We start from the raw sequence: 27,827 nt of genomic DNA, 5'->3' as shown, positions 1-27,827 counted from the left end.
CTGATTTCCTTCATCTACCCACAGCTTTATTTCTGCTTGCTGCATGTGTCATTGTGACAAAAGATGTCACACTTGTCATTGTTGGTACAACACCATCAGCAGAAGCGTTTGTTCTTTTGATTTCCTTACGATGACGAGCTCTATTGAAGTCAAATGATCTATTCAGAGTCGCCCATTATTGTTCTTGCAGTGCAAACAATCAGGGTCATGAGCTAGGCTGCATTTTCAAAATAAAAGCCCCAATCAATAACAGGAGCCTAGGAAGGGACCCTGAGGGATGCTGGACTTTCAAAATACTGTGGATAATCTGATTTCACTGCTGCATTTAGCACTATAAATTATTTTATTTTTTTGTCTTAATTGGGATTAGGGTATGGTCTGAATAGATAAAACGGTGGCTATTCCCTTGATCAGTCTGATGTGTTTGTGTGGTGGTTTTCTGTGTTTAAGATTGTAAAGAAAGTCTCTCTCAGTCTCTTTATCTGCCTCTGTATCTCTCTCTCACACGTTCATATTGAGGGGTCTCATCTCATGTGTCCCCTGACTGGCACCAGTCGCAGGTTTCCTGGCCCGTCTCTCACTCTTGGATGAAGTTAGGTCATCGAGCCTCCAACCGCAACACACACGCCAAATGTTCTTATTTGACATCATCTGAAAAGATTTCCGTGATCCCTAAAATAATGTGCAACAAATGAGCTCTCTGTCTGTTACACTTACCTCTGGTTGCTTTGGAGCTGCTAACATTAGCTAGCACACACAGGTGAAGCACTTGCACTCCTGTTGCCTTGGACCTGGAGCTCTGCAATGCGTTCGTCACTGTTGATGAACACTTTTACTCCGCTCTAAATTTGCCCCTTTGGTACCCCTCCAACTGAACCCCTCCTGCCCTCCTCTCACCCCCACCTCACCAGCCTCAGATTCCCTCCTAACCCCATTCCACCAACACATCCCCCCACACACACATGCCCCATGCCTGTGTGTTTGTGTGTGTAAATGTGTGTGTCCGCTCGCCCAGAGAAGGGAGCGTCCAGTGACCAAGCCATGACTGGCAGCCACACAGTCACATAGCAGTTTTGCATTTAGCATTTGGATCATTCACACTTCCTGTTGGATCAATACATTTGTTGTTGTTGTTTTTTTTACCCTGCTGGGGAAAGGCCGGACAGGTAAGGAGGAGAACATTTTGGTTTGAAGAAAGCTGTGTGCTGAAGGTGCAGCTGGGCCTGTTTTGCATGTGCATGGCTGGATCCTTATGAACACAACTATAAGAAACAATCCCACTGAGATAATTTCACTGCAGGGTGAAGGAACCTGTCTGATCCAGGGTGCACGCCAGATATTTCACTTTTGTTGCACATATCTGGACCAAAGATAAACTCTAAACTTTGGCCAGCGTTGAAATTCAGTAAAGGAGCGTTCTGTGTCATGGCTTAGACGTAGCTCTGTGATAGATACTGCGCCTTGTTTTGATTGAGAAAGCAAAAGTAAAGGTAATCAGATGATCAAATGTTGTAATTCACTTGGTCAGGGGCCATAGGGTTCCTGACACTGCATGTGATTGATACTGTAGGCAGTGTTGGATTGAAGGTGGTGTATGAGTCTGAAGTCAGAAAGAAGAGGACAGCTGGGATGGTCCGTCTGGAGCTAAATTTATATGCTGTGTCATGTGTCCATGTGCCTATCTATCTATCTATCTATCTATCTATCTATCTATCTATCTATCTATCTATCTATCTATCTATCTATCTATCTATCTATCTATCTATCTATCTATCTATCTATCTATCTATCTATCTATCTATCTATCTATCTATCTATCTATCTATCTACAATTCTATTTCTATGTATATCTCCATAAATCTGTATTAATCTGTATCTCTACATCTAAAAATCTATCTATGTTTATATAAGAATCAGATCAGAATCAGAACCAGGATCAGGTTTATTGCCAAGGTTTTCACATACATACAAGGAATTTTAGTGAATAACAATAAACACAGTAGAGGAAAAGGAAAGAATACATCAAACTAACTAAAAAATAAACTATAACTCTAACTGTATCTATCTCTATTCATCTTTCTCTGTATATTTCTATACAATTCTATCTCTGTGTATCCTACCTTGATATATCTGTGAGCATGTATCCAGGATGCAAACTTTTTATATCAGAAAAATCCTTTACATTTGTTTGGGAGTTTAAAGGGTAGTGTGAAAAAAAAAAAAAAAGAAGTGTGGCAATTATATAGTCTGCAGGGTGAGGCAACACAATACATCCAGCCAAAGCTGAGTGGGTGGTAGAGTTGGGGGGGTTTGCAGTAAAGGCCTGGCATGCCTGCATGACGCTGTGTTCAGCCACTGAGCTCTGGTTGGAGGACAGAGAAATCAGGTGACCCAGTGCGGGCTAAATCGGTCCCGCTAGCAGACAAGTTGAGGAGTTAGGAGAATTGGAGAGGTGAAGGTGGAGATGGAGGGTTGAGAGGTTTTTCAGAATGACGAAATTCAAAATGGGCTCACAGCAAGTGGAGGGATTCCTCTTTTCCACTAATAGCCCCTTTACTGTACATCCCAGTAAAATCACCTTAAGAACCAAAAAGCTGGCCTAAGCGAGGAGAGGAGGTCTGTCTGTCGGTCTGTCGGTCCTCCACTTTGTTCCAGAGGCCTTTGTTGGATGGATTGCCATAAAATGTTAATGAAGCATAAGGACTTTAATGATCCCCTGACTTTTAATGTAGGGACAAAAGTTTTCACATATCCAGTAAAATATCTCAACATCTACCTGATGGATTGATCAAAAATGTTTCCAGACATTTATTGTGCCCATGTGATTAATCCTAGTCACTTTCCTCTAGCGCCATTATTAGGCAAAAAATAATAATTTGTTCATACTTTGGTTTATGACCGAATACCTGACATTCCCATCATCCTCAGCTGTACTTGGTGTTTAGTGTTACTTGGCAAAGGTTAGCCTGCTAGCATGACTGTAAACAGTGATGTTGTTAGAGGAGTGTAGAGGTTGCTATTTATGTCATTACTGGGTAAATAAGTACTTAAATTAAGCAGCCATCGCTGGCCGGTGCAACTCAAGGTAATGAACTTTTACCTCGACTTACTATGGGACATTCACTTTGGTAGTTTCGCCTACGGATGTAAAAAAAGAACACTTTATTTTATGGGTCAGTAATTTCCAATTATAATGAAATTAAATGCATTTCAATTCAAGCAGTTTAAATTAACTTCAAATTATTCCAATTTAACAGAATCCAAAGATTCTTTTAGTCTGTGTGCAGCAGCTGGATATGCAAAAATGTGAAAGCATACATTTTGATATAAATGGAGAATACATTTACAATAATAGATGAGGAATTAATGTAACATTTACTTCTACTTCTCTCTACTACTAAATGAAATGATTCTTTCCAGGAAACTGAAAATATTAGGAATTAGGAATATTAGGAACACAAAGCTTTACGACATGACTTACATTGTACAGCTGTCAGTGGAAAACCCTCGATGCTCAAAATTTAACTTTTCCAAGAGTATGTAAAACTCCCTTGTGTGCTTGCCACTGATTCAGTCACAATTTATTCTATATGGTTTAATGGTTATACCAAGTTTTTTTTTTTACTTTATTAAATGACAACAACTGAGTAATACAAAAACAGCTAACAACAACAATATATGTACGTACCACATGAAACAATAGTTCATATTTTCAATGTATGAATTTTTTTGTGTGCTTCTGACTGTCAAAACTGCCACTGGATGCGACTATCCTGCAGTGGTTGGTTGTTCCATAGATCTATCAAAGAAAAGCCCGGAGACTTATATAATGATTGCTAAGTGCTAGATTTCAACACAGTGAACTCATGAATGTGCCGCTGCTGTGCTAAATCTGTCCACAGCTGAGAGCTGCTGCTGGTTGGAGGCTTCATGGTGTTGTATGGAGGGCTGGAATTACACAGTGGGTGGTTTGTTTAAATTTAACAAGGTTTGCGGGAAGGTGCTTCTTCCTCTTTTCTCCCGGAAGCTCATCAACCAGGTTCTATGTCAGGGTTTGTGTTGCAATGTGTAGATTTGGAAATACAAGAAATTAATGTATTATACACAGTAGATGTTGTTTTTTAGAATGAATTACACATTGCAAACTAATGCAGGAAAAAGGATATTTCTATGGCAACAGCTGAAATATGAATCACCTTGCAGTGCTTTCCTCCGTCTTTCTACCCAATCATACATCCATATAGCCAGATTCCGAACACTGTACCATGTATCATAAGAGACTGAATGACAAAGTTCCCCACCGTGACTCATCCTGACTAACTCTCTCCTCTCTGCTGAGAACAGGTTGCTTGGCCTTTGAAAACACAGCAATATGCAGCTCTGAATGTTAGTGAAAGTGCAGCCATCTTCACTCTTTCCTGTGCAGCAGAACAGGTGGGATGATGAACATCGTCCCAGGAGGATATGCAGGGTTAAAAATACCAGCTATTATTCTTCATTGACACATAAACTCCAAGGTTGTGTGCCATAGGTCGAAATACTCGACACAACGTCTGTTTGTTGTGTAATGTGTAAAGTGTTGGCTGAATTAGGTCCACATTACATTGTAACAATTCATAGACCCTACAGGTGGCTTTGCTTGCCGTGTAAATCTCTTAGTACAATGTGTTTCTTAAATTATGGATGAAGATCAGCAGCCTGCAGCTTCACACAAGGTCACTTGTACTGCAGTTTATTGGGTCAGACAGGAACTACTGTACACTCACTGTGATGCCCAAAGGAGCAGAGTGGGCTTGAACTGATGCATGAAGATGCAGATGTAACTGTACTAGTTATACAGGCCTTTCTTTGGAATGTCACATCTGGTTCAGCCAGTATCATCCACCTGTAAACATGTCTTAAACATTTAAAGTTTAGGAGGATCTATTGGCATATATATATATATTGAAAGGTATGTTTTCATTAGTGTATAATCACTTGAAAATAATAACTGTGTTTTCATTACCTTAGAAGGAGCTGTTTCTAACTACAGAGGGAGTGGGTCCTCTTCTACAGAGTCCGCCATGTTTGTACAGTAGCCTAGAACAGACAAACCAAACACTGGCTTTAGATAAGACCTCTCACGTTTTTGTAGCTACCGCAGTTTCTCCTACAGGCTTGGAACAGGAGGGTGAGATGAGGGGGTCATAATCTGCAACTACACCGCTGGATGCCATTAAATCCTCCTGGTCCTTTAATTGATCATTTATATTTATATGGTCATTTAGATGATCGTTAGATTCCACAGGTGCATGACACCAGATAATCATAGTAGTGGTCATCAGTGAGGACATTGCCGTGTCTACAGTCAGTTTTTACAAATGACAGACTTATTACATTTATTGTATACAGTGAATCACACTGGTACAATCAATAAGCAGGTGTTATGTGATTGGATCAGACATCGAATTGCCACGAAAGGTTTTACCCTGAAGTTTAGTTTACTCATCACAGTAAGTGGCAGTGATCGAAAAGAGTTGTATAATGTTTTCTGTGGCTCGGGAAGAGCTTTCCAAAGTAAAAACAAATAACCCTGGTGATGTCATACTGATTTTGACCCAACTATAAAGTGGAGGCATGCTGGTCGACATGGATGTTTATCAGGTAGGATCTATTGAAAAACACTATCAAATTGAATCATGGGAAATGTAGGATCCGGTGTTTTTGCTTGACCGCTGCGTTGCTGGAGTAACGCTTTAATAGACTTTTTTCACTGCCATTTTGACTTCAAACAGTAGGGTAAACACAGGTGTTACCAATAATGCTAATCAACGCACTGGAAATTGGCTCACTGGAGACTAAATGGAACGGAACCTCAATTAGTATCATTGGTAACAGGTGTTTATCCAACTTATTTCATATCAAAATGGCTGCTGTGAAAAAGGTCTGAACATTTACTGTACCTTGATTTGACATTCTAAAACTGTGCTTGTTTGGGTCATCGTTGAACTTTGCCATCACTACCTGGATGTCTCCCTCTTATCTATTGCTTGCCAGGCAACAGATGAGTAATGCCGTGTGAATGCAGCTTGTTGCCGCTGCCATAAATCCTTTGGTTATGTAACAGAGAGACAATTGATACGAAGGGTTCAGCAGCAGCTGTTGTTTTATCAACAGCAGACTTTAACCAAGCTGCACACAGACACACAAGCACACCTGCTGGGAGTGATTATCTGAGGGGAAAACTGGATGTACACATGGATGTTGTACATGCTGCGGCTATTTTCTCTTAAGCTGCGATCCTCTAGTTTAGACAGTGTTTAGTCTGCGTTGATCTTAGCGCTGTGATCCCTATATAGCACTTACACAGACACGCTGAGAGGAACAAACTCAAATAAAGGGGGTTAAAGTCAGAGCACAGGCAAAGATCTGGTGTGAAGGAACGTTTTACCCGCCGCTGTTTGTCTGTATGTGTCTTGTTAATGGAGACACAGAGATTTATCTCAGGTCAGAGAGTCTCTGCTGTGCTCAAGAGGCGGCAGAGTTTAATTTAGCCTGGAAACCTGAACCTTAGCCTCCTCTGTCAGCTCCTTCTCTGGGCCCAGGACACAGCCAGGCAGCAGGCTGGGATTTGTGGGTGTGAAGCGATGAAAGATTACATATGCCTTCAATTAGCTGCAATACCCTATCATACTGCTAAACAAAGAGAGACCAGAAGGTGATGCATTTGTTTGCTTGGCAGTTGAAGAGTGCATATTGCAATTGCACTTATGAGGCAATACAGATCTTGTCATAGTAAGAGGTTGGGTTAGGTTGTTTGAAAACCTTGCAAACTCCAAATTTAGATTTGAATGGTCCACTCCAGACCTGAAAGTTGACATAACTGTTTAATTCTGTCAGTATGCATGTGTGTGTGTGTGTGTGTGTGTGTGTGTGTGTGTGTGTGTGTGTGTGTGTGTGTGTGTGTGTGTGTGTGTGTGTGTGTGTGTGTGTATGGTCATTCTATGTTCATAGAAGGAGGTGAGTGAATAGCAAATGGGAGATGGTGAGGTTCTGTCACAGGTTCAAATGTTACAGATCTGACTGAACGTGTGTTAATGATGATGGGATACAGGCACCTTTCAGCTGTATTGTTGCACCAATACAAAGACAAACTGGTTGAAAATTAGATTTGGATATGTTTCTTTTGTGTACTGCTGATTTTATAAGTAAGCCTCCAACAAGAAACTGTTCTCTTCACTCTCCTTCATACAAAAAGTGTATTCCATATATTATTGTTCTCTTCTCTCCAGTTAACATTTAATTGTTTAATTGCAGAGCTCAGACTTCTATATACACTTTTCGTTTCTTATCCTGTGTCAAAGTACTGAATTTATGTTGCATGGTATTTAAAGTATGTCTAGTTTTTACTTTGTTCGTCTTTGCTGGATGAGTCTGTGTTTCTTGTGTGTATGTGGTTTATGACAGGATCAAATTAAACCAACCATCTGGTGTTCCCTCTGTTCGAATGGGTTTTTGCTCTCACAGGGATTTCCCAGAGAATAAAAGACACAAGCATTTTCCTATACTATGCCTATTCAGCTCAGTACTGCAGCATTTAAGAAGGGATAGACTGTGGTCACAGCAGGATTTCCACAGCTGTTCATGTATTTCGTGAATATTTTTAGCGCTGCACCCAGTTCAGTGATGGACAAGTGCAGGAAAGTCTACTATCATTTTGCAGGCTTCAAATTTATGATTTCTGCCACTCAGTGTGTAGTCCACATTCACCCTGGAGAGAATATGGACGAGAACTGCAAGAAGCAACAGCTTTATGCTGCTTGATATTTAATGTATTCATCTTTGAAACAAAATGCAGTTTGTCAATCGAATATCAGCCTTTTTAAAGAGCCCAGTCATACTGTCCCTCACCACATGCCTTGGAGGAGATGCAAATCTGAAGCTAACTGTCTAACACATGGTCATGGCTGCAACAGAATAAAGCTGTAGTCTTGCCAAGTTTCCTGAGTTCTTAGTTTCCTGTTAACCTTAAAATCTATAAACATGCACTATACAGTTATGTTAGTTAATGTGCCTTTCAGTGTTTCCACTGGGTCCCACTAGCATTTTGTTAACAATGGATCTCAAGCCTGTTAGATCACCAGACACTGTATCTCAGCTAGCATAGTGCGTACTGTGGCACTATATGAGTGTGCGATGGGATACTGTTTTGTCTGATTTTGCACATGCACATAAGTTATTTTTGAATTTGAGCAGACACAAATATATCCTGTTTCTATATTGTTCACATTATGGCATCATTCTAAGTTTCCTTGGACACTTGCTCAAATGAAATTTCAACCATGTGTGGCCACAGTACTTCATCCAATTACCATTCTCCTTCTTTCTAGTAACCAATAATTCCACTAACACTCAAAACAGCCAACCAGAAATGACCTATTCCAGTCTTCTGATTGGCTGAAATTTAAGGCTGTGATACACTCTGTGATATGTTGTACTTGACTGCTTTATACTTTTCACTCAGTGAATGCTTGCAATGTATGCTCTTTCTCAGGGTCTACCTGCACCACACCTGTTCACTTTCATAAACAACATTCACCCATAGCAGGGTGTCTGTGGAGTCTTGAATCCCATGCTCGAGGGTACCTTCGTAGTATTTGTAGGTAGCAGGAGAGAACATTTTACTTCTCTAAGATTGTCCTATCTTATATATACGTATAAATGCATGTAACTGTCTTTCTTCACTGTACAGAATACTCCTGGATGCTACTTCCCAACATTACTAACACTTTTCACCTTTGCAGTTAAAAAAAACCAAAACATTAGAATCCAAAGAGGGATTTTGCTGACCATGCATGCTCTCAGAACCCTGCCTATTATTCATACAATGAAACATATTCACACCTGGGTGTCACAACTTTTTAAAATGCCGTGATAAAAGCTGTGGTAGGAGGGAGTGAACATATCTGACACTCTGCTTCTGTCTCTGTAGAGTAAAACATCCTCTGGCACTGCCTCCTGGAACGCCTGAAACATGGCACAGTGAGTTAGACCTGCACCCACACACACACACACGCACACACACACACACACACACACACACACACACACACACACACACACACACACACAAAACAAAAACAAAAGTAATTTCCAATGTGCTCAAAATATCAGTAGCCTTTTTTAATGAACTTTAGAATAACAAATCTCCCAGACTGCGTATGTGGGTGTTAGCAAGTGAAGTGTGCAAGAAAACAATGAAGAACAGAAACTAGAGCTGCAACGATTAGTCAGTGAATTGATTAGTTGTCAACTATTAACTCAATCAGCAACAATTTTGATAATCAATACATCATTTTGATCAAAATTCTCTTATTTCAGCTTCTTAAATGTGAATATTGTCTGGTTTCTTTAGTCCTCTATAACAAAACAAGACATTCGAGGACGTCACTTTCTCAGATTTTCTGACATTTTATGGACCAAGCAACTAATCGATTATTGTGGAAAAAGACCGACAGATTAATTGGTAAAGAGACTAATTGTCAGTTGCAGCTCTAACAGAAACATAATCACTTCCTAATCATTGCTGATATGTATTATGTGCTGACATGTGACCGTGCAGCGTCCAGAGGGTGCAGAAGAAGACCAGCACCATGTCTCTGACCATCTCCTCTTCCTCCTCTGCGTCCTCCTCTCGAGAGCGCTCCTCCGGCTCCTCCAGCTCCTCCTCCTCCACCCTACTCGCTCAGAGACACTCCAGCCTGGTTCAGCCGCTGTGTGTCAGCCCTCAGAGGGTAACTACATCCAATTCATAAATCATAGACAGACATGAGCATTGAATAGATTGAACTCACATTTGTAAATTAAACTCATGGGGAGGTAAAAATGATTTTACCTTGAACTCTGGATGTGTTTCCAGACTCAGAGTCCCATCTATCAGCAGTATTCAGGGAATGGAGTGGCCCCTACTTTTGTTAAGGTAAAACACATTTACATATTATTTATTACATTACATATTACATGCAAATTTGTAGGGATCAAAATGATGAAATCATGATACAAATGAAAGATTACATATGCCCTAGACTGGCCTTTCTCTATCTCTTTTCTCTGTCAGTGCCTCCATGATGTGTCCACAGTGAAGGGTCAGTTGGTGGTCCTCGAGTGCAGACTGAGGGGGACTCCTCCCCTGCAGGTCATGTGGTACAGAGAGGATGAACAAGTGCTGGACTCTGATGATTTTAGGATACTGCGCAAGAGTGAGTGTGTTCCTTGCAAAGACTGCAGTGAGCTGGAGTCATATGAGTTGGTTGGGAGTTATTAATTTGACTTCAAATTCCATTTACAGGAACCAAATCAAAAGTCTGTTATTCTAATAATGTATGAACCTCAACTTCATCAAAGACTTTACTGTAGCCCACTGCTGAAGAATCTAACAAAATCTAAATATTCTGCTTTAGACGAGTAGGTTTTAGAGTTAATGGCAGACACTGGCTCAGATTCGATACATTGTAGAGATGTTGTTGTAAAAGTTAACTTTTTCTCACCTGATATGCCTTTAAATATTAACTCTGGACTCTAAATATAGTGTTAATTAAGATTTATGAAGCTGTATAAATAAATAACTTCAACATCATATTACAATCGGCTCCTTATCTGGCAGTATTATTACATGAAAGTATGATGTATCCATTCATTGTATCCATCAGATGAGTAGCAGTTTGGATTTATGTATGGTGATGAGTTCACTTCAATGACTTTTCACTCTTCTTGTTTTCTCAGAGGCCAGCTCTGCATCGGTGCCAGGTAAGTACAGAATACTGCATCTATAATAATGGTTTTAAAGAAGTGGGGATACAAGATCAAGAAAAAATATCTGATACAGAAAATTATTAATATCTTTTTACTTTTCTTTCAGTTTTAGTTTTACTAACTGCTTTCACCTCTTTAGTCCTCTCATAATCTTCATAAGGAAACAAATCCTACAGTAAAAATCACTCAACTCATGCAAGTCCTACTGTCCTTTTACAGTAAATCTGTCTTTCATGTATAAAAAACATATTCTCAATCTATTTATACCAATAGAGAGCATAGTGAGTTATTAACACATATTATAATTGTAATAGAATATGATATTATTGATACTGAAAACAGTGCTTGACACACACCATATGGAAACAATCATTACAATTATCATGTAATCATGGGAGATTTTGTAACAGCTTTATAGTGAATCGTGTCAAGGAATATGGGACAAAATAAACATTGGTAAATGTAACATACAATTGTTTAGTGAATGCTTGGCTTTCTTGGGCCACAAACTATCCAAAGTCTTTATGACACTGGAAGCAAACATTCATACTAACACACCACATCAGTTAGTGAGCGTAGGCACTTCACTTAGTCTGAAAATATGCGTAAGATAAGATAGCTCTTTATTGATCCCTGGAGGGAAATTCAGGTGTTGCAGTAGCATGGTTGGATTTGTTTTTGTTTGATCTTGTGACACTGAAACGCTTTATGTTTTTGTGCTGCCCTCTACAGAGGAGCTGTGTACACTGGTGATCACAGAGGCCTTTCCAGAAGACTCTGGTCTGTTTAAATGTGTGGCCCACAACTCTTTCGGCACAATTTCCTGCTCTGCAATCCTGGACGTTTACAACGGTGAGATATATAGATTATTGCAATGTATCTACTCCTTTAATAATAATGCATTTTATTTAAAAAGCGCTTTTCTGAATACTCAAAGACACTGTACAATGTAATATAAGTTTACGTGTCGATCTGTATTGCAATGAAAGTGGTCAGTCTTGCATTTAGAGTTGCTCATCTCTTGCTTTGCACCCATTGCAGACATTGAGGAGCAGCTGGAGATCGAGGCCGAGCATCAGCAGGAAGCAGTTTCTTTCAGACAGGAGAAGGAGGCGGCGTTCCAACAGGAGGCCTCCTCGTACAGACAGAGCAGCGAGGACTTTTCCTCTGAGCTGCCTGACTGCATGAACCTCCCTCCTCCTGAGTGGCCCGAGAGCCCTCCAGAAGATAACATCCCTTTTGCAGAGTGAGTAGACGGTACACACACACACACACACACACACACACACACACACACACACACACAGAACACACACGTCACGACTCACTACAGTCAATATAAATAGTATAACTCTGACCTCTGTATATATGCACACACCATTACTTTAAACAAGTAATGCACTCCTTATATTATGGTGATATTCAGTGTATATGATATCAAATGGTTTAAAGTAAAATAAATAAATTAAAAAATAAAAACAACAACAAACAAAAGGTTTTTTTACACCAATAATTTCTCACATGCAGGAATGACCTCTGACCTCTGACCCTTGACCTTATTCGTTTAGTTACTTGAAACACAGTTGATGTAGGAGTTGAAGCTTCTTCTTCAACTTGCAGTGCTTCAACAAGACGTTCAAACCTTAAATTGTTAAGTAAAAATTCTGATTTAATAAAAAGTTTGAAACACAATTTATTCTTTCAGTCTGTGGAAAAGACATAAACGTTCAATTCAGTTCAGTTCAGTCACTTTATTATCCCAGATGGGAAACTTGACTTGCAGTCAGGGGTTCATACATAAAACAGCTAAAGACAAAAAACAAAAGTACCAAAGACAAAAATGCAAAAATACAATATACAGTAATACAACTACAATAATGCTAATGCAAGATGTTACAATTACATGTTTGTATTCATTTATTCTATTTATCTCTTAATTCACTCACTCATTTACCAATTTCATTGTAACAATGTAGTGAAAATGTGCTTCAAGTAAATTGTTTAGGAATAAACATTTCACGTCTGTTGGAATTATTGTAGTTTCTCTTTATATCCAGACGAGGTCGCTGTTGCCCTATTCTAAAATAGTAGTACAAGCATGGACTGTCTATAAGAGTGCAAGGCAATTTTCAAGTCCAGTTTTCTTTCTTTCTTTCTTTCTTTCTTTCATTTACCTAATGAGACCAAGTGAGAACTTAATGATGAAGACACTGTATAAAATATGTCCATAAATGGGGAAAGAAATGCAGCTTTTCAGAAGTAATTTCAAACAAGAATTGACTTAAAAAATACTAAAATACTGAATAAATTAAAAATAAGACATAAAGAAGATGTCTCTACTGTACCCCTGCGGTCGGGTTAGAGACCGATGGTACACACATGCTGTCAATGGCTTGGATGCAGTTGTGATGACGACACCGAGCTTTTGGGAAATTAAACCAATCAGCAGGACCCGCGCGCTCCCGCATCTCCCCTCGCGAGCGCGCGGTGTCACCTGTTGTCCAGCCTCCAGCTTCTCATCGGAGTTTGGCTTTCCTTTCCTCGCGCAGGGAAAGTTCCCTTTCATTCAGCCGACACTGAACACGGCGCGTGCAGGAGCGGGCAACCAGGTAAGGAAAGTATCCAGTGTGTGTTTGCACAGGTAGCTAATGGCTGCCCTCTCAACCTGCCGCCAACTCTCGCCATTTGGACCCGCAGTTTTGAACCTCATTGATAATAATATTTTTTTTTTTTAAAGAAAGAAACAAAGTTGACATTAATGTTTAAACAAGCTCATTTCCTTCATGGAAACGCAATATGCTGTCTCCTCTTTAAAAGGTCAAACTATGTTTAGAGCGCTTGGAAAGTGGACTTTAGTCTATTTTAGGGGTTTGTGTCACCTGGCTTGGTACCGCTTTCAAACAGCCTGGGAGGAAACGTTAGATTATTTAAGTTAACTTTTCTTAAAAACGCTCAATTTGAAATTTGCCGCATCATTTTCTCAACACCCACTTGTGTTCTAACTTTTAAAAGTGCCCTTTTTTGTGGTCAAACGTTTTTATATGTAGCAGTAAACTGCGTGGTTGTATCTGTAACTTTTGATAGGGAGATTGTAGTGTCTGACACATCTAATTTACTCGGTGATATTAACCTATGTATCGCTTTACTGTAAATCCTCTGGAGCTGCTTCAGGGGATCCACCATAAATGTGTATCTTCATTGTGCTGCTGAGTTGTGTTTGCTGCCTGTCGGACAGCCCCATACTTTAGCCAAGTGGTAGCTACAATGGGCTCATGAGCTCATCTGTAAAGTGGTAGTATAAGCTGTGTGCCCTTCAGACTCAATCCTTTATCATACATAAGAGCTCATATTGTCAGACCGTGGTTTATATTCTCAAACGTTAGGCAGCTCTGAGCAGTGGTTCCCATTTATAGATTTAATTTGAAGGTCCCATATAGATTGGCACTGCACAATATGTTTCTTTTTGTGTTTTTGTATGTGCAGGGGGAAACAACACTGTGAGGAGTTTGAAGTGACAGATTAACAAGTCTGCCAGAATGGTGCATTCATGTGCAGTCATATAGAATGGAAAAATGACATCCCTGCCGTTTTGGATATTGCACCACAACAAATTCTCAACCTATGAGATTAACACTGGTTAAAATATTCAAAAATATACCACAAAAAGTGTAGTAATATCACAACAGAAACATGCCACAGCGGAGGCGCCTGCCACAGATGCTACATGGCGAGTATTAAGTAATATTTTGTCTCTTGAGCCTTTTTATCTTTGGTGCTTCTTACAGTTCAGTTAGTCTTTAACTTGGACTTGATACTTCACATTCAAAGCCAGTGAGTGTTTAGTGGTGTGAGGTATGTTTGGCTGAGTGTAATGTGTCCACTCTATATCAAGGTCCAGGGCTATGATCTCATCTGTAATGTGAAGTGCAGACATGGCGTCTGTGTCCTTCAGACCCCCCCTCGCCTTCCTCACTGCCACAAACAACAACAGTTGTTCAGAAAGCAGCGGTCTGGACTTTAAGGTCATGTTGAGGTTCTCTGGCCAACTTGAAGCTGATGTGATTATTTTATTGATTTGATTGTTAGATCAGGAAGAGGAACTGGATTATCTGTAACGTTGGGGGGGCTTCAGTTGGTTTGGACTTTTTCCCTCCAGTAAAAATGATGTCAGATAAATGGTGAGAAGATGTATGATGGTTGGGTGCATTTACATCATAGTTAGATGTAAGAATGATTTTGTGAAGACGTTTTCCCCCCCAGTGCCTTTCTCTTAAACGCTGACTGGTTGTCACCAAAATAAAATGTCACTGTAAAACGTTCACAAGTCTTCGACTATTGAACACTACTATTTTACTAAACTATTTTAAATGAAGATAGAATGGCACAACATGTAAACAGGGAGTTATATCTTGTTTTATCAGTGTATTGCAATAATGAAGGTAAATTACTACAGCTGCACTTTGTTTAGTTGATCAGTACTGTTCTGAAAAGGTATGAAAAGGTATAAGCTTTCATTAGAAACCAGTTTAGTCTGTGATCATCAGGTAGACAGATAAATGGACCAGTGAATGAAGAAAGTGATGCTCGCTCACAATCCCTTTTACACTCACAGTTTATCTGTTTATTTTATCTCTCACCTCCCAGTGTGATCGATGTATCTCATACAGTGTTGAAGTATTTGCAGAATGCACGTTGATCCAGCACCAACTTTTATTTTCCAAAAGTTCACACAGATTCTGTAGAGCGTTCCACATTGTTGTGCCTCTGATGTTGCCGGTCATACAGAGGACTTAGGACAGCTTAGCACGCTCCTACCCATAATGCCATGCAGATCTTGTGTGTGTGTGTGTGTGTGTGTGTGTGTGTGTGTGTGTGTGTGTGTGTGTGTGTGTGTGTGTGTTAAAGGGGTTGGGTCATCAGTAAAGTGTCTGCACCTGCCAGTCGATGTCCGAATTCCAAGACCAATATAGCTTCGCCCACTAAATGACACAAATACACAAACACTCACACACAGACACACACACACACACACACACACACACACATACATACATACTGTATACCATCACACTACTAAATTACACACATATATAGTACACTTCTTTCTTTTCAGATGGTAGCATTTGAAGCACAGAAAGTACACCACATATTGATGAACACATTAAACACGCTGTCACCATGCTGGCTCACTATCATAACTTACACTACAGTATCATTAATGTTATCAGCAACCCCTGTGCTCTTTCTGATCTGACGAGTCAAAACGTCTGCTCCTGACTGACACATCAGTATCAGCGTGTATGCTGGCCAGAAAGTAACAAGACATTTCAGTACAGAATGCCAAAGATATCTTTCAGGTAATGTTACTTCATAAAACACTTAACAGGTGCTGTGGGCCTGTTTTAACATTTCCAGCTACATATATTTCATGTGGAAATCACAATTTTTTTTCACCACTCCTTCTCAAGGCTTAGTACGAAAGGGTAACATAAGTGTGTTTTAATCCAGATGCCCGACTCTAGGTCAGCTGACGCCGGCTGGCCGAAACTGTCTTGTGCCCTCAGGGGAGAGAGAGAGGGAGAGAGAGGGAGAGAGAGAGAGAGAGGGAGAGAGAGAGAGAGGGAGGGAGGGAGAGATAGAGAGAGAGAGAGAGAGAGACTGCTATTGTCATTATGCTCCTGCGTAGCCCGGACTACGTGGTAGTCATGGGAACAACATTCTTTCCTAGTAGAAAGTGGAGGACCAGCCAGGCTTGGTATTACAGGAAGAAAACTACTGAATGGGCTGAAATGGGAGCAGACCCTCTGATATCTGTTACTTTCATTAGACAGTCCCAGAGGTATGATGGCAGCCGTACTGGAACATATCTTCTCTAGTTAAAGATGTTTTATCATTTTGCTCACTGGTTGAAATATTGATCTGGATGGTAAACACCTCAGCTATTGATCGTACGTACAGGCTGCATCACATAGTTATAGTAATAGTAATATAGTATAGTAATAATCTCATGGTGAGGTGGGTAACTTTATGAACATCGGCTGGTTTAGAGTAGGGATGGGCACGAGTACTTGAGTACAGACGTCATTATCAGCGTATTGAGCAATCACATTTTTCTATATAGCAAAAATTATACATCTGCAGAGCCACATAATATTCAACATTTTCAGTCACACATCTCTTGATCTAATGTTACAGGCAGAATGGTGACCAGGCATAAGAGGGATGACAGCCTTTATACCAGCCAACTGATTGAATTATTGAAATTATTGCAACATGTTGATGTTTGTGGATTTGGTGTCTTCAATGTAGGCTAATCTCTACAGTCTGTGCAATGCAGAAAGGTTTTCATTTCATCTTCGCTTGGATGTTCTTCATTACAAACCCTATTCTTTGCATGTACTCGGGTACTTTACTTTAAAATGCCCATCCCTGCTTCAGAATCAGTGTTGTGGAGTGTGGAACATGACAACCACTGTTGTCTGTTTGCAAGTTAGCTTGTGTAACCTCGTGTCAACCTTCTTCAAAACAACTGAACAGGAACTACTACACCGAATCCATGTTGAAACTTGAACCCATGTAACTTGAATCTGTTTATCAGAAGACCTCATGTTCTCCTCCATGCAGACACTCCACTTTTACCCAGTTGGATGTTTGCACTCCTGTACTTAGGAACAATAACTGTTTAGGGACTTTGGATCTTGGGGTTTTTTCTTACAGGTAGAGCTGACACTAGGTTTGAACTGCCTGGAGATCAGGGGACTGTCACAGATAAAATCCCTTAATCTTGAGGAACTTAAAGACATTTTCATCACAACCATTAGCCATCACTCTCTCCGACTCTCTGCTGTTGAATATATTCAAACCTTTGCTAATACGTCTGTGTTATATCAGTTTTCCAGAACCTCATCCGGCCAACCACTCCTGTGAAGAACCCTTTGGGCGCAGCGAGGAGGAGAGCGCCCTGAGCTCAGAGGGCCAAAGGTCACCAGAGGTCATTGTCCGAGCCTGTACGCCCAGCCCTCCGCCTCCACCCTCACCACCACCACCAACCCACCTCAAGGAGGCGACCCAAGCAAGCAAGCTGTTCACCCCAAGCAAGATCAGTTTCAGTGTAAGAACACTTTCTTACAACGTTTGTGCTGCAACTGTTAATATCTGCCATCATACCTAACTACTGCTTTGTGTGACTGGATGTGTCAAGTTTAAAAGGTTCAGTGGGAAGGGAAAATTAAAATGTATTTAAGAGAGAAAACACCAGTTGATTGATCAAATAAATGTACACTGTATGTAGCCAAGGCAGTTTGCTATACACAGTATCTCCTGCAAGAATGTTAATTTGCTTCATCCCAGCGAAATCAAATGTGTAAAGGTTCTAAATGTCTCTTCATTGCTCTCAAAAATGGTTGAATTGCATCGTAGTCACTTTTTTGTAATTGTGTCTCTTCTGTCTTTCAGTCCTCCCAGTCAGGAGGCAACAACATGAACCTGTCAGACCTGCCTACTTTCACTCCCAGCGCCTTCCCTCCCAGCGCCTTTAACTATGAGCGACCGAGGCATTTTATTCAATCGCAGCCTTCCTTCCAGGCACCCAGCTATGAAAGTGTTCTGAGGGAAGCCCAGGAGAACCAGAATAACTCCCAACAGAACCTCAACAGTCCCCAAATTAGTCAAAATGTTATGGAGTCACAGAGTCAAGCTAAAATGATGTCTACACAAAGCCAGTCTTTTTCTCAGACTCAGTCTGTCTCCAAGTCCTTGTCGCAGACTCAGTCCCAGTTTCAGTCGCTAAGCCTCAGTCAGAACCAAACCAAGTCTGTCACCCAGACCCAGATCCAGACCCAGGCCAACGGCACCAGCAAGTCTTCTCCCTCCTCATCCAGTCTCAGCTCTCCTGTTTCCACCCCGGCCTCCTCTGCCGCACCTCCTCTTTCCTCAGCTGCCCCCTTGCTCAGTCCCTCCGACTCCACCACCTCCCCCTCCTCCCCTTTCCCGGCCTTCTCCTCCTCCCCTCTCCCTCGCACCACAATGCGTTCTACCATCACCCTCACCCCCAGCATCCCCAGTGCCACCGGCCTTGGCAGCGCCACCCTACCAGCCAACCAAGACACCATGTCGGCACCTGCTGCTTTCCTCTGCTCTGTGCTGCCCTCTCAGTCCGCCTTCTCCCCCTTCTCCTCCTCCAAGCTGTCTCCCAACTCCAACCTTCCCCACTCATCCATTTCCCCCTCCCGCTCCCCACTCGCTCCATCCAGCCCCCTCCTCCCCATGAGGGTTTCCTCTTCTCCCTCTTCCCTCCCTCAGCAGCCTCTCCCAGTGTCCCCTTCCCTCCCTCGCTCCCCTCTCTCTCCATCCTCCTCCTCTCTCACTCAGCCCAGCACTCCTAACAGTCAGAACAGAGTACCTCCTGCTGTGGTCTCCCTGCCCGCCAGCTACAAGGGGACGCCAAACATGTGAGTTAGATTCATTTGGCATGCATGTGATTTCAGACAAGTTCCCACACTTATATGTGGATGCAAAATGTATGTATTTCTGCAGAGGGAACAGATGTGTGTATGAGTTTGTGTCAAAGGGGAGAAACTCCTTGAACAGAGAAGGCACCACTTGTAGCAGTAGAAGAACTACAGTAATGTTCCAGCCTTTTTACGCTGTGTTCAGGGAAGTTTATGTACTAATGTATGTTGAGTAATTAGGTAAAAGAAAAAAAAACATTTGGTGTTTTGGACTTTATTATCTGAAATGATTTTATGTCTCCATGTTGTGTCCTTGTATTGTTTTTTTGTTTTTTTTAATGCCAATATGGACTTAAGTTAGAATGAATTGAAACACCTGTCTCTCTCTGTCCACCAGCCTTCCCAAGCCCATTCTGAAGAAGTCTGTAGCTCCTCGTCCTTCTTCCTCTCGCTCCACAGATGATGACATCCAGGGCTCCAAAGACGCCCTCATCCAGGATCTGGAAAAGAAGCTGCGCTCAAAGGAGGCCAGGAGGAGAACCAGCCAGGTGTGTGTATGTATGTGTTTGTGTGTGTTTGTGTGTGTGTGTGTCCCGCAAACTGTTGTGGAAATCAAGAATCCTACATTTCATTCATCAAAATCATCATTCCCCCATCTCACACACACACTCCCACCCATCCACACTGACACAGTGTGTGCCTGTTTGAACCTAACAGAATACATAATTGCAAAAGTGTACCAAAACAAATCACAGCACACTTTCTACGTGTGTGTGAAAAACGTCAATTTAACAGTATAAAGCTTCAATTTCGACAGAAACTGTCCTATGAGGAGCGTATGGCTCGTAGGCTGCTGGGTCCAGACAACGCCACCTACATGTTTGACCAAGACAATCTGTCAGACTCACAACTCGACCAGGTACGACAACAAACTTTGATTTAGTCAGTGGACATCATAATCATTAGAAAAATCCTTCAGCCTTCTAACAGTGTGTTTCAGATTGTACTGATGTGTGTTGCAGTGCTGAACATGCTGACATTTATGTTGGCTCTGGTCCAAAACCCATTAGCTTTCATTTTGCTATTAAGTAAAGACCACACATTATTCCCGTCATTTGGGTTTGAATAGCTGCCCGTTCCCCTCTCAGGGCCTCCTGGTGGGCTCCCGAGCACAAAGTTGAAAAAGCCTGGCAGCATAATCAGCCCCAGTGAGCGGTCTCATGCTGTCATTTTGACCAGTTGCACACTGTGTGTGTGTGTGTGTGTGTGTGTGTGTGTGTGTGTGTGTGTGTGTGTGTGTGTGTGTGTGTGTGTGTAGGATTGTTCTGTCAAAAAGCCTCTTTCTTTCTCTCTTCTTTCACACACAGCACCAACACACAACACGTGCATGTACACACACGTCCTCTGAAGCCAACAAGGTTTGTCAGAGGCTATTTCTAGCCTGCTTTCTGAGAACGAGCCCCTTTCACTGGTGACAACAGGACCATTGTGTCAGAATACACATACACACACACACACACACACACACACACACACACACACACAGTTACCCTCCTGGCATTTGGTCAATGTGTTGATCAGTACGGTAAGTTTCAAGTTCAAACCTTTGATTACCTCTGCTTACATTGATTTGCTTTCTGTTACAGCCCGAGTCACCGGAAGGAAAACACACAGGTGGACTATGGTAAATACAATTTATGTATCAGTATTGCTCATAATTATTAACCCATGATTCCAGCTTTTCCAGCGTTTCCTCTCGAGATTCCCTTCCAGCATGGCAGTATTTACTCAATCTGTGCAGTTGTAAAACAAAATCAATCTTTAATCAATCAAAATAGGTGGATGGAAAATGATAATGGTCATTTTGCTTTTCAGGTTTGTCCAGCTCATAAATATTTGACACTTTGTGTTTCTCTCCATCTGAGTGTGGTAACTGAGCCCCAAGTTGCTCTGTGGATGCACGATACTGTGTAGCCTATGTCACAGGAGCAGTCATGTAAACAGTCATTTCAGTATTTTAGTTTGAAAATCTTAATGTATAAGTGTGATATTACATTACACTGGGCTGAGACAGGTACACTAGTGGACTGTAACATTCAGCAATTGAAAGTGAGGTAAAGTGAGCTCATGAATAAATAAGCTCTCACTCTCTATGCCCCTGCAGGGGGAGGCACCACTCAGGGACAGATGAGAGGGCAAATGAGGGTGCAGCTATTCAGGAGAAATGTTACGCTCCTCGCTTCCTGCAGATCCCCTCAGACCTCACTATGGAGGAGGGACGCTTCTGTAGGATCGACTTCAAGGTGAAGCACTCACTTACTCATTAACACAAAGGGCCTCACGTATTCAAGTTTATGAATACGCTCAAGTCTGTATTAAAACAAGGTCAGGGGCTCCCTCATATCAAAATAATGGCGTGGTCATGCAAAGTTAAATAAAAGTAAAACTTCTCTCTTTTCTCAATCCAGGTCGGAGGCCTCCCTACACCAGACGTCTGCTGGTATCTGGACGGTAAAGCCATTCGTCCAGACGACTACCATAAGATGCTGGTGTGTGAAAAAGGGATGCACTCATTCATCATAGAGATCGTCACAGTGCACCATGCTGGAGTGTATGAGTGTGTGGCCAGGAACCGAGCCGGGGAGAGCAGGTTTACCATGAAGCTCGATGTATTAGGTAAAAATGTCCTTACATCCTGTTTTTAGATGTTTTTTTAAATATAATTTCACTATAGTGCACATTAATAATGATCATATTTGCTTTAGTAAATCTATGCCAGCTCTACTTTGTAAAGACCTTCTTCAGGATGGGACATAATTGAATCCCCTGTGCTATGAAACCTGTTCCTCCTCTCTGCAGCCCAGGAGGCTCTCCGTCCTCCCACCTTTGTCCAGAAGATGTTGAACTCCAGAGCTCTCGAGGGCGACACTGTTAGGTTAGAGTGTAAAGTGGACGCGTCTCCTACTCCACAGCTCTTCTGGAAGAAAGATAAAGACATGCTACGCATTGACCCAAACAGAATGAGGTGGGTCAACTAAAGTACTTCATTACACCCAAAGTCCTCCTTAACTGCACTCCACTACTACTCATCAAACTCAGATGTTATTGAAGGTACTCTCTTTTAAAGAGTTTACTTTAGAGAAGTATAACTCAATATTTCCCGTAATAGAGTCAAAGCAGCCTATTTAAGATTTGGCTCTCTGGTAGGTTTTGTGATGCCTTAAAGCACCTATAATCATTGTTGTATATTAAAGGGATTACTCATAGTGTCTAAGTAGCTGAATGGTAACAGTGCATGCCACATAACCACATATCAACAGTTCGAACCCGGCCGTGGACCCTTACTGCATGTCATACGTGTCATTCACTGTCACCACTGTCATCAGTACCTTTTGTTGGTTGGAGCAGGCAGTTGTTTTCAGAGGAGAAAAAAGCTTTAAAACCCTTCTGTACACTACATGCCCTGCACCAAATGACAGGAAAACAGTTATTAACTAGCTTTACTGGCTAATTAGCTTTTAGCAACAAAATAGCCAGATATTTCCATTAGGAGTTGGTATAGACAAAACACAGAGCTAGAAGAATGAAAGAGTGATTGGACTTAAAGTTAATCAGATCAGCTGAAACCCGATTCCAAATGAATGCTAAAGTTTCTCCGTGAGTGCTGGATGTGTTAAATAAGCACCTGTTTGATGATAATATGTCAGTAATGTGTTCACAACTTGTTTCTGCTGCCCCCAAGTGGCCAAAAAATCAGTTATTGAAGATTTACTGATTGAAGATTTGTACATTTTTTATTAGTGTTTCACACAATAATATTTATGTTTTTAAACTGATCTGAACAGAAGAAATAGGCCTGTGTGCCATAAAAATATCTCAATGGAAGGGTCAGAAGGAAATGAATAGAAAACAGCACCTATACACAGCTTCTGTCTCTAGTTCTACTGGACAATTTGCAAAATAAACTAAATGGTTTACATATGGAAATATATTCAATGAATTATGCACTGTTTCATTTCTTATTTTTTGTGTTTCTTTTTATATTGTGCATGTGTATTTGTTCTTCTGAATGCATCAGGACACTTTGGCCACCAAACGCTAACGGATGATGAAATGAACGTTTGAATGTCTCTTTGTTTCTCCGCAGTCTGTATCAGGACGGTTCAGGCCGGCAGTGCTTGTTGATAGAGCGGGTGATAAAGTCAGATGCTGGTTGGTACACTCTGTCTGCCATTAATGAAGCTGGCATGTCCACATGCAACGCCAGGCTGGATGTAGGCAGTAAGTCCACTGTGTGTTTATCTTCTGATGCAAATTTGCTTTAAAGGGCCCATCTCCGCTATCTGTTGTACGAGATAGCCCGGTAGTTACCATAGTAGCCCAGGCTGTAAAATCAAACAGCAGATGGAGAATGATGCGCGCTCAACGCTACAGTGAATCCAGCTCTACAGCCTGGAGCACGTCAAACAAATGCTGTGTTATGTGATCGAGCAGAAACTTGATGAACTCATGAGGCGTGGAGCCGTTCGGCTTTCCTCAAGAATACAGCTTAATCACCGAGTCAGAGAGATAAGTATGGAGTCCATCCACTGATGAGGGAGAGCTCAGCGGAGGAAAATACAGCACAGCTATTAGGTTTCTGCTCGATCACATAACACACCATCTGCTCTGTGGAGAGGGAGCTGAGTGACAAAGAAAAACTACCTGACCCTCTGTCACACCTGAGCTGGACTGTAGATCTTATTAGCAAAACTGAAAGTGAGTTTAGACCACTTTATCTGAACCAGGACTCAGTGGAGACATTGCAGTTGGACAGGACCTCATAACAGTGCAACAAAGAGGTTTCACAGGCCTTATCAAGGACGTAGTTAGATAGTTAATGTACCAGCATCAAGCATCAGCAGGGTGAACAGCCATACAATTCACAGCGAAGGAAAACAGCAAAGTGGGACCTTATTGTGCCACAGTAGTACAGGTACGGATGATAGAGACCGGAAAACATGGTTCAGATATTTAAGTTTTGGATGAAATGCTGTGGATTTGTTGCTCTGCTAATGAAATACATTTTGAACACAGAACTGTGCTCAACTATACACTGGTGTGAAACTATAATCACTGACAGCGTCAAAATGTATTGTACTGAATAAATAGTACAATACAATATTGTATACAGAGCATTATTATTCAGTTCAATTCATTTCAGGCTATAGGTTCATAGACACAAAAAGTAGAGTTGAAAAAAAAATACATCACCCTAGAAAATGTTTCAAAATCCTTAAACAAGTAAAGGCAGAATGAGCTGTTTTGTAAAGACGCTATTCAAAGTTGGGGAGAGAGAGAGAGGGAGAGCGAGAGAGAGAGAATTTAATATTTGTACATTTTGAGTGTTGATTGATTACAGTTGATTTGCAGTGACAACTATACACACACGCAGTATAACTATAAGCAATGATTAACCCCAGCAGACAGGTACACACATACAACACATCAGGCCCCAGATGCGTGAAGATCTCTAGTTAATCATATTGAGTTTGAAAACAGAAGGTGAAACATGTTGAGCCGTGGACCCATTGTCTGTTCCATACCTGACCCTGAGCCATACTGTCCCGCACTATGGCGAGCAGGGGCAGGAGAGTTATTTTCAGACACCTGGCATGAAAGGAATGTTTAGGCTGAGTCGTCCCCCTGTTGGTGACACCAGTGGTATTATTCATACTATTAATATAGATAAACGCGCCATCTGCATCTGTAAAACAGCACTACAGCCCCACTCTGCAGGAAGCACACAGTTTTATGTATGTAAGTCAACTGCACATTGTTTTTGGATTTCACTTCAAATAAGTAAGACGTAGCCTGATGGATTTGGGGACTGATACCGATTTTAGATTGCTGATGTGATGGCCCATATAGCGGAATGAAAAGCCCCTTTCTATGTGGACTGTGCAAAAGTACTGTTTTCTTAAACAAATAACTTTATAAAAAATATTTCAGTTAATTATTCTTAAGAATGTTAAATATAATAGTACTCTGTGCTGCTTGTCACAGTATTGTAAGTCACAGCGCACTCTGCTGGATAAACTTTGCAGTGGCTGTGCAGTACATATGTAATACGAGTATATTACCGAAAGCATTTTTTTTATATATAGAACAAAACAGTTTTCACACACACTTAAGATTGCTTACAGGTAGTGTCATACTGCAGTGAATAATAATAGTGTTGTTAATAATTATTGTTCCTAGCCTACTTCTGATAAAAAATATTCCAGTCCAAATGAGGTTTTACACATTTAAAACTAATTAAAGAACAAAACAATCAAAAAAGCATATGAATCCATCACTCCTTTCTCTCTGTCCCTTCGCAGCTCGCACAGCCCCGCCCATGAAAACGGCGCCCCCTGGCTCAAAGACGCTGAAGCTGCTGTCCTCTCTGAGCCATGTTCCTTCTCTGACTGTGGAGAGCCCCGCCCAGCACACCGCCCCGCTGTACGAGAGTGAAGAGCTGTAGACCCACTCTGAACCCCCCCCACCCCCGTCACATCCTCAGATCACTACCACGCATCTCAGAACTGTCAAACCGGGCCGGAGAAACTGTATCAGCTGTCACCCAGAGGCAGATATAGTACTAATGCTCGAGCTTTGGTTCAGAATACAACGTTACGGCGCCGCAGCAGACGAGGACACATTTCAGAATGCTTCTGAGGCCGAGTTAGGTCAGGTTAATCAAACAACCAACGTTCTGGTTGTATTATTGTACGAGGCCGAGTAACAGAACAGTTTTATTTCAAATTTCTTGAAGACATTTTGCCCAATTTTTAAGATTAGGGTACAGTTTGTGACAATCTCTAAAAGAAACTGTGATACGGCATTTAAGATTTTTTTCCTCCATCCATTAGATGTGTGTTTTAAAATACTTGGAGGACACAGCCCTAACCATAAGGAGCACTTGGTCGCCTCATGTTGTCCATCTGCCGCTGTTTGTCACTGCTGTGCCTGTCCTTTCCCTGTTGTTTAAGGCTGCAGAGCTCATGTTTGATACATGCCTGTAAGCCTGTCTGCTCTGCCCGTCTGTCCAGTCTGCTCTCAGTAAAATGGTTTGTCTCGGTCATGGATGTATTAATAGTCCTGGATACGGTGTGGCAGAGTCAGCCCCGCTGCCAGTTTTATCCCAGCAGCCAACCACAACACTGCGCTCCACAACCCGTTTTCCCCAGTGTACACGCTTCCTTTAAATTCTTTAAAAACAGTTTCCAGCTAATCTAGGTTAGAAAGGAGGAAGCAACCTAGATTAACTACAGTACCCACAATCCTACACAGCCAACATCTATCACTGCACTTTAATTCTGGCACCTGTCCGCCTCCTCCAGCACCTGCTCTTTCTTTTCCTCCAGCTTGTAACTGAACGAGGATACATTTGTGTTTGAGCCTCCGAATTTAAGTTTTTGTCCCAGCTGCTGTTGCCTCTGATGATGCGTGTCTGTAAAGCTCCATTAACTGGAACAGAAAATCCGATTTTAAACTGACCCCCCCCTCCCCTCGCCCCTCCTGGTTTAGATGCCACAACTGGTTACTGCTCAGATTTTCTTCTGTGGTATAAATTCAGCTATATGTGTTTTTAAAGTTGGTTTCTGATATACGGTGTACGCGAATTAAGCTATTTATTTGAACTGAAGTTATTAGTTATCAGTGTCGGGTTGCCCCTCTCTTGGCCTGAGAAAGGCTGCAAGCAGAGGTGTACAATATCCACGAGTTAGACAGGCTGACCTCCTGATACCCAGCCTCTACTACTGAACCAAAACCTGACCTGCACTCAAACCAACACTCAGTCCTAACTTATTAAGAAAAGTTTACATTTTTCCAAATCTGCAGTGCAGATAAGACGTTTTTAAATTTTACTCAAGAGGAGAAACATTTTTCTCTCCTTCAATGCATGTATGCATCATTAATTCAGTATGTTCAGTTGGAAAATAGGTATCAGTATGTCAGCCTGTGCCCAAACTCTCCATTTCTGACCAGAGCCTTCCAGAAAAAAATCTACCGAGGCTTGGTTTGCCTGCTTACCTTGAAACTGCTTGTTGTTACTGCCAGACACAAACTAATTTCACAAAAATCTGGGATTTTTAGCTGGATCTGCATGCAAACTGAAAATCTGGTATTTAACCCTGTGTGGCCACAGCTCGGTCGGCCCATAAACTCTGAGACTAAGGTCACAAGATGAAATTCTTGTGGTTTATATGCAGAATATTTTGGCTGCATTTGAACAGGAACATTTAAACTGCCTTTCACTGGTTTTACACTGTAGTATTTCTACAGTTTGTCACGTTGTTTGGATCAATAAGGGTTAAACATTGGATTTGCTTGAAGCACCAGAATAGAGATGGTAAGTTAGGTCCTTTCTGTTGAGATTTGAAACAGCAGGTATTCGTGTGAAGTACTGTTTGTTGTGTAAGAACTTCTACATATCACTGGATGAATGAGGAATAAAGTTTATGTGACCTTAGCTTTACCTCCCAGTGTGTATTTTCTTTTGTTTTTCTTTTCTTAAGTTGAGTGTGTTCTGGTGTTTGGAGAGATGCCTTCTCAAGTGTC

At 41.4% G+C, this 27,827-nt stretch overlaps 1 protein-coding gene across 3 annotated transcripts; it reads left to right on the top strand.

The window, feature by feature from the left end:
- Positions 1-974: 974 nt before the first annotated feature.
- myot (myotilin) lies at positions 975-27,744 on the top strand. 3 transcript variants are annotated; one of them, XM_051419078.1, is made up of 18 exons: positions 975-1,157; positions 8,972-9,021; positions 9,602-9,773; positions 9,899-9,958; positions 10,097-10,238; positions 10,762-10,785; positions 11,524-11,643; positions 11,833-12,037; positions 17,683-17,902; positions 18,247-19,241; positions 19,639-19,789; positions 20,059-20,160; positions 20,888-20,925; positions 21,406-21,544; positions 21,710-21,917; positions 22,101-22,266; positions 23,389-23,522; positions 25,604-27,744. In XM_051419078.1, exons 2-18 carry the CDS (start codon positions 9,014-9,016, stop codon positions 25,744-25,746), a joined length of 3,027 nt encoding a protein of 1,008 aa, XP_051275038.1. In that variant the 5' UTR covers positions 975-1,157; positions 8,972-9,013; the 3' UTR covers positions 25,747-27,744. The 3 variants fall into 3 exon arrangements, with proteins under 3 accessions (XP_051275038.1, XP_051275037.1, XP_051275039.1); XM_051419077.1 differs by having other exon boundaries at positions 975-1,166; XM_051419079.1 differs by lacking the exon at positions 20,059-20,160 and having other exon boundaries at positions 976-1,166.
- Positions 27,745-27,827: the final 83 nt, after the last annotated feature.

The sequence above is a fragment of the Dicentrarchus labrax genome, unplaced genomic scaffold (genome assembly GCF_905237075.1).
Source record: "Dicentrarchus labrax unplaced genomic scaffold, dlabrax2021, whole genome shotgun sequence".
In the NCBI taxonomy this organism is placed as follows: Eukaryota; Metazoa; Chordata; class Actinopteri; family Moronidae; genus Dicentrarchus; species Dicentrarchus labrax.
This window is presented reverse-complemented; position numbering and strand designations above follow the sequence as displayed.

Bases quoted from the DNA above. Each gene is read 5' to 3' on its own strand.
- myot (XM_051419078.1), top strand. The intron at 9,959-10,096 runs GTAAAACACATT...TTTCTCTGTCAG, and splicing joins TGGCCCCTACTTTTGTTAAG to TGCCTCCATGATGTGTCCAC. The intron at 19,790-20,058 runs GTGTGTGTATGT...CAATTTCGACAG, and splicing joins CCAGGAGGAGAACCAGCCAG to AAACTGTCCTATGAGGAGCG.